Source organism: Sinocyclocheilus rhinocerous, unplaced genomic scaffold, assembly GCF_001515625.1.
Source record: "Sinocyclocheilus rhinocerous isolate Xijiao unplaced genomic scaffold, SAMN03320098_v1.1 scaffold95, whole genome shotgun sequence".
Taxonomy (NCBI): Eukaryota; Metazoa; Chordata; class Actinopteri; order Cypriniformes; family Cyprinidae; genus Sinocyclocheilus; species Sinocyclocheilus rhinocerous.
Window position 1 is genome coordinate 21962 of NW_015662004.1, and position 7964 is coordinate 29925.

A 7964-nucleotide genomic window follows, 5' to 3' on the forward strand; every position below is an offset into this window, starting at 1 on the left:
GCGGAAGATTTCAGGCTTCACTGTTTACAACTAGCCAATGAATGACATCTCCTGGGAAAATTCTTGCTGGTTGCCTTCACAAAGCGCCCAGGAAAATGGCTCCATTTTTTCCTTTGCTCCACGAGCGCCGTTTCTCTCTCTTTCTCTCCATTTTCCAATTTTATGAGGTGGGGTGAGAGAGTAACAGAACTGCGGGCATTTAAGAGTGAGGCGGGACACCGTGCAAACATGTCAACGGTGAAAAGATGGGGGTGAAAAGTACCACTGCACAAAAAAAGATGGAGAGGATACACAGAGAGATGGAGGACTGCACTCTCAGTCAAGTGCTCAGTAAATATTTCAAAACTGCAGTCAGGAGAACGCCTTTTTTGGATGGCGTTTTAGAGATATTTTTAAGATAGCACAGAAGATGGATGACCTTTAAGGGACCATAAATTGTACAATAATAGAGGTATATAATAGCAGAACTCAATCAACTCATTCATTGAAAGATCCTCAAAAGACTGATTCCCTTGTGAATCTATCAAGAACTTATGAATGTGTCAAGGAGAACATTTGGATATTCTAAGTCTTATTGTGCATGATTGGTGCATGTTTGTCCAAATATATGATTAATTGATTATTTATTTATTTATTTATTTATTTATTTGTTTGTTTATTTTTTACTTTGTAATCTTACAAATGTAATATATTTATCTTTCTCTGAAATGATTTTTTTTCCCTGATGTTGCTTTGGCCATCTGGACTTTTGGACAATGCTAACCAGTAGCCAATTCTCTTATCTTGGTTATCTTGGCACTTGTGGATTTAAAATAAAATAAAATAAAATAAAATAAAATAAAATAATAAAATAAAATAAAATAAAATAAAATAAAATAAAATAAAATAAAATAAAATAAAATCTCAGTTTCTCTTCTTTTTTGTAGTGCCTGACCAGTGTTTTTGTTGACTGGCGATGACAAAATGATTCAGCGATAAAAATTAGTTTCTCTTCTTTTTTGTAGTGCCTGACCAGCGTTTTTGTTGACTGGCGATGACAAAATGATTCAGCGATAAAAATTAAGTTGTACTGATTGTAAATGTTTCCCAAGCAGCACACAAGTGGATTAGTCTGACTAAACCCTCACCACTAAGACAATGCCATATTTAGTAAATTAGTCATGCCAAGTATTTGAAGGAAATGTATTTTTGAGTAGAGGTTTAAAACTTAAAATCTCACATTACTGTGAATATTTTTAGTGAACAATTGGCAATTTATATATGAACCTATTAAAGAAAGGCACATTATTTGAGGTAAATGCTTTGGCGAAATAATGAATGTCATGAGCAAATTTGGCCCATTGTCATCTATTTTTTTTTCTTTGTAGCTATGTGGTCTAGGCTTTATTAAATTTTTTGGAGCATTTTGTAATACAGGCGTTCTCACTTGCACCCACATACAGAAAAGGCAAACTCCGTCAATGTTTACAAGGTTGTTTTTCTCATAATAGTCTCAGTCTAAGACCGCACACCCACAGTCTGTTCACTGACCGTCTGATGCATATTGCACACAAAACTGGAAAGCTTTTTTTTTTTTTTTTTTTTTTTTTTTTTTTTTTGTTCTTTTTTTTTCTTCTTCTTCTTCTTTTTTGGCAAGCTATATTCTGATTGGTGAGCTTCACAGAACTTTCAGGAGTAAGCGCTGACGATTAAGTCCATCTGGAAACAAGGTTATATTTACAAGTTTCCGAGTTGATACAATGAGTAGAGAATGAAATAATCACTAGAAAGTTTACCACTTTAGAGGCTTCGAAATTACTTAATTATTCAAATTTATTTAATTTAGATTTTTGAAAGTACTTAGTACCATGTAAAATGGATATCCACAAGCTGAAGTGTATTTGGCTTTCTTATGTCTGCGAAAAGGTCTCCACTTTAGAGTTTTTTTTTTTCTTTCTTTTTTCTCTTCATTGTAGATAAACTTATTATGGTGATGCTGCAATACAGTGATGTTACAATTGTCTAAACTTTTCTCTCTCTTTCTTTTTCTTGTCTGTAGGTCCTCCAGTCATTGTGGGTATGAGTATAAATATTGCCAGTATTGACTCCATCTCAGAAGTCAACATGGTTAGTAACACTGATTTGGCATTACTGATATTACTGGTGTTGCTAATTGTTGTTTTTGCACAATTCAAAATATGGGTAAAACCATAGTTCCTTTATTTTAACACAGTACATTGGGCTGAATTTTACAGACTTTTTTGAGTATAAGTTAGCTGTGTTTCTTTAGAAACATACAGTATGTTTAAGGGGTGTTTTATTGAGTCTTCATGGTGTTATGTAAGAAAATGATCAGTATGGATGATTATGTATTACTGCGGTCATGAGCATTTATGTAGCACCAGTAGACCTTTTTGGCTTTGGACCATCACCTCAAGTTAAACACCACCCTGGAGCCCTTAAAAAGCAGTTTACTTAAAGAGCAGTCGTCTAAATTTCTGCTGACAACTCCCTATACATACTTACCATGGAGACCCCATGCAGACTTACTGCATTCATCATTTCTTCATGCAGAGTCAGGGACTTTGGTTTTATTAGCGCCTCGGCTTCAATGCCTGCGGCCTGAATCCATAAAGTACCCCAGAGAGGAAGTGCTGCACCTGGATCAGTTTTCCTCAGGTTACTGTCGGATAATACAGCAGGTTTGACAGCAGGAAATATGATCTTAGATTAGATTTCTTATTGGGAAATTTTCAAAGAGGAAAATAAAATATATACAGATACAGGTGCATCTCAATAAATTAGAATGTCGTAGAAAAGTTCATTTATTTCAGTAATTCAACTCAAATTGTGAAACTCGTGTATTAAATAAATTCAATGCACACAGACTGAAGTAGTTTAACTCTTTGTTTGTTTTAATTGTGATGATTTTGGCTCACATTATATATATATATTCACTTCAGACAGGTAGCTTTTTTAGTGCAAGTACAGCAAAATTAATTTTAAAAAATGTTGCGACATTGCTGATTGGCTAGTGTCACTATAAGGACATGTCCCTGTCTCAAACTATTCACTAGCGACAGGCCAGAACTGTGACATTAAAGGTAAACAGCAAAGAAATATGCATATCCATTGTACACTTGTAAGTCTTCCAAAAATAGCTACACTTCAAAAACAGTACAGTACTTAAAATGCATTCAAACTAAATTGTATAGACCCTAATTTGGAAGTTTGGAGCTCAAAGAAAATCTACACTGGCAATGAGAATATTATGGTAGCATTGGTGTGCACTCATTTCGTAAATGCAATCACTCTGACATGAACTAAATGTAGCAGGAACATCTAGTGTAGTATTTCCTAGTTTAAAACCCCAAATGTTTTAACTAGAAATTAGTTTTATTATTAATCTGATTCATTTATGTGCTGAATTGTTGTAAACCAATCGTCAGGTTTAGACAGTGTTTATGCTGCAGGCTGTCTCCTTCATGTGATGCTTGCATTAAACTGCAGGTGTGTTAATTAGCTCTAGTCACAGCATTATCAAGCTCCAAGTGAAATTCAATTAAAATCCGATGACAGTGAGATTTTTATAGATTCAACTTTGCATGAAATCGCTCCCAGGCGTTGAAGGGACAACACACTATCTTCACAAATGCTTCATTTAATTGACAGAATGCACAGACATAACGGTCTAAAATCATTTAGTGGTTTCTGGTTAAATTATTATTTTGAACATTTTATAATTATTAATCAATAATGACAGATTTACCACATATCTCATACTGAGTCTTTATTTAGGCAATTTTTTTATTTTTTTTATTCTGTTTAATTTTGATGCTTAATTAATGTTTATTCCTAGTAAATGGAAGTTGTAAGTAAAATACACCATATAATCAACAAATAGTTCCTTATAGTGGAAGTTACCTTCCAGTCACACATGAATCAGTTATATAAACTGATATTCATGATGTTTTGCAAAGTATGTCCTCGTCTGTGAGTATTAATTAATAATTGTGAATATATGAAAATTGTGGATTGCGGTTCAGCTTCTTTGCTGCATGCAGTTCTATGGATCATCGCAACCACTTGGCAGAGGGCAGATTTGCCTTATAGTTTTGTAAAAATGGCAAAACTTATTACAAATTAATAGAAAATGAAACTCGTAATATTTAGTTTGGCCTTCTGAGGTAGACTTTTTCTGATCATTTGTTGAAAAAGAAACATAAAATACTAGTTTCAGGAACTTTTTTGTACAGTTTAACGAAGCCATTAAAGAGAGTCACAAGAAGACAGATATCAGAGACGAAAGACGAGAGAGATGGTGGAGAGAGACACAGAGATATGATGCCAAGTTTTCTTCTTACTGCAATCCCTCCATTTGGGAATAGAATTTCCATCCGGTTCCAGGCAGAAGATTTTATTTTAATTTGTTCAAAGTATTCATTCAAGTATGAAGTTGTTTTCCTTCACTTTCCCCCCTTCTTTTCTTCTACAAGAACAAGTATGTCTCTTTGATTTATCCATCATGAAGGTACTGCTGAAATTTCTTTGAACTGTGCTGTTTTGAAGATACTGTACCACAAGGTCTTCAATCGGATGTTTTGTTTTACTTCCCTTTCCCTGGACATTAAAAAATAAATAAAAAAGTATTGAAAAGGTGCTGTGCTACATCTTAGAGGCAAAGGGTTGAAAAAACCCCAACAACTAAAAGTCACGATGAAATGGAAGTAGTGACAGATCTTATTTTTTATTTTTATTTTTTTCAGTATATCCAAGTGTAATGGATTAGACAAAGAAGAAATGTAGGGTTGATGACTTGGTTCTATGCATTGATTATTGATTGGATTTTAAGATGTGAGCATTGAACTCAGATAAGCCTGAGTTTGTAGGGGCAGGATTTATGTGAACTAAAATATTGGAGTCCTGAATATGTAATTTTCACCAGAAGGTATAGTTATTACATTTCAATTAAACAAATATTAATAATATATGTAAGATATTACATATAATTTGGTAGTAAAACAAAGAGTTGCATGTTTTATTGGTGCAAATGAGTAGTGGTGATAATTATTTTGTACAACATTTCCAACTGCTTTTTATCACTTACTGAAATTTGAAGCACCATGAAATTAAATAGTGTCATCTGTTATAGGGACTACTGAACAGACATTTAGAAGTTGATTTAAAAGTGCAAAGTATTGAAAATAAAAAAATAAAGCTCTGTAAACACTTGCATTTTTACAACACTATAAGTGTGTCCATCAGGTAATGGAAGGTTCTACACACACTTGTGGTCTTCATGCTCACTTGGACCAAATACAGGAAATACGAAGTAGTCAAGTGGTCAAGTGCAAAGACCGCAAGTGCGGGTATCTGGACAAGGGGTTTGCAGGGCAGCGGCACTCCAGGACCGACGTTGTCTATCCCTGGACTAGTGTCTGTGCAGAATGCTTTATCATTAAAATCCAGTTGACAGTAAGCATTAAAGCAGCATTGAGTCATATAAGTAGTGGATCTAAAGAGTGTCCCCAGCCAATCCTGTTTGCCCTACATCCAAAAGTCACTGCTCAAATGAACCTAATCCCGTCAACGCTGTATATTTTTGTTGCTCATTTAATCAATATCACGTTGGTACGTTGGTATACACATCTTAATCCATTTCATAATGTTTTCATTACCTTCTCGTTGAATAGAAATGTTTTATATTGAGTTTGCCCTCCTGCATGTTACAGTTCTGTCAAACCAGAGCAAACACAAGGGACCAAAAAATCAAAAACATCAAAAGTGTTATTTTTGCCAACTAAAGCTATATGCCATTTGAAAAATTAAAGGACAGTTTGTTTTGGAAATAACTGTGAATAATAAAGACTTTCATCCCACCTTAACTATCTATCCGATTTTCTGTGCTCTTTGCAGGACTACACCATCACCATGTATTTCCAACAGAGCTGGAGGGACAAACGGTTGGCCTATGCTGAGATGGCTTTGAACCTCACTTTGGACAACCGTGTGGCTGATCAGTTATGGCTCCCAGATACCTACTTCCTGAATGACAAGAAGTCTTTCCTGCACGGTGTGACGGTGAAGAACCGAATGATTCGGCTCCACCCAGATGGCACTGTTCTTTATGGACTGAGGTAAATTCCATTGCCGTTGAAACATCAGTGTCTTGAAGTCTGCATGAAATCAAAACCGAGCCTATTTGCTTTGTTAGTGCACATTACTAGTCTTGTGGTGAGCAATTAATCAGTGCAACTAGGCTTTGAGCCGAAACATTTGTGTCTTTTCCCATCAACGATGAATGTAAAATAAAACGAAAAAAGAAGACTGTTTTCGTGAGTGCGGATCATGATCTCCTATACTAATTTAACAGATTGACGCATCAAAATAAAAAAGATTAAGTGGCGGAAGAGCGTGGTGCAACCGGCGTTGTCGAAGGTGTAATAATATAAAATTTGGTAAATTTATTATTTAAACTTATTACACGGCTCTGTGGAATACTTGATTCTGATTGGTCAGTCGCGACATTCTGAGGTATGTTATCCCTCGATAACAACCGGTAAAAGCTGATAACACAGGCTCATCCGGGTAACTGAAGTCGGCGCTTAACACTCTTCTTTAACACACTTAACACAAGCTAGCATCCCTTAAATGTCTGTCTAGTTTGAACTTGCCGCTTGCTCGCAACTGCTGTCTTCACGGAAGCTTTGCGTTCAAATATTTAAACTCAAATCAATATTTCGTGACTAATTATTTACTTATGTGGCAAGTAGCTGGGTAATAAGCAGGATAATGTACATCCAGCCGGTTGTTATCGCAGAATAACTCCATTCAGGGTGATATTATCCCTTACTTAATATATAAAACGAACAGTCAATCATCTGAACCCACGCATAAAATCACATCTAAATGGTTACACATAATATGGAACATCTAAGAACTGTTGTCTCAAATGTCATCCTTTTTTTTTTTTTGGACAAACAGAGGCACAAGTATAAAAACAAACCACTCTCCCTCCTCACTCTCCTATGCATTAACCCAGAACCGCACCGGCAAGGCAGAGAGTTCGCTTTGGGTGCCCCACTCAATCAAATTATCAATAATGAAAGATGACAAACTGTTTCCTCTTCCAAGAGGCACTGGCACAGGTGGAATTAAGAAATCTCAGCGAGGCCACGGTTGCTTTTTTTTTTTTCCTGAGCGTCTCTCAAACCTGCACCGCTGTAGAGAATTGAAATGTTGGGGAACTACAGCATGTTTGCAGTATTGATACGTCCACTCTTAATAACGTCTTAAGATGGGTCTTTGCTGGCTGTAAATTATTCATGAGTCAGGGCTGTTGTTAATGTTTAATTATCATATCATGCCCTGCTGTGTCTAAAAAGGGATATCGAATGAATGTGCCTTAGTCAGCTTTAGTAGAGCTACAGTATGTATGCAAAGCATCCTCCATATGACCCACAAATGTACAGAGTTATAAATATGCAGTAGTTTGTGCTTTATGGGGATTTGGAGGAGAAAGCTAATGCTCATATTCAAGGGTTTTAGCCAAGCAAAGTATTTTATAGATTGTTTACACTGGGCATCTAAGGTAACTGACTGTTTACTCCACATTTCCAAGAAAGAATATGTACAGTGACTGTTGTGGAATGGAATGGAATGGAATACACTTGTTTCTTCACACAGAGTTCACAGTATAAAGTACATTCAACCTTTTTTTCCTTGACATATTTTCAAGATCTGAAAATGATCCGCTGTTGCTGTCATTATGGCTATTAAAGTCACACACAATGATATACAAACTCAAATTAAACCATTAAAATATTTTACAAAACCGAAACTAGAATCCCGTTACTCATCGCGTTTCACTGAGTACGTTTACATGGACAACAATAATCCGATTTTAACACGATTAAGACAATATTCTGATTAAGAATCTACCATGTAAACAGAAATGTTTGATTACCTTAATCCGGCTATAGTCA

At 35.5% G+C, this 7964-nt stretch overlaps 1 protein-coding gene across 1 annotated transcript in view; it reads left to right on the plus strand.

The window, feature by feature from the left end:
* Positions 1-2042: 2042 nt before the first annotated feature.
* Positions 2043-7964, plus strand: part of LOC107727281 (gamma-aminobutyric acid receptor subunit beta-4-like) — a 33908-nt gene continuing 27986 nt past the window's right edge. Inside the window, exons 1-2 of the mRNA XM_016537108.1 lie at positions 2043-2106; positions 5896-6116. Of these exons, the coding sequence (XP_016392594.1) occupies positions 2059-2106; positions 5896-6116 (269 nt within the window). The 5' untranslated portion in view covers positions 2043-2058. The remainder of the gene's footprint in view (positions 2107-5895; positions 6117-7964) is intronic.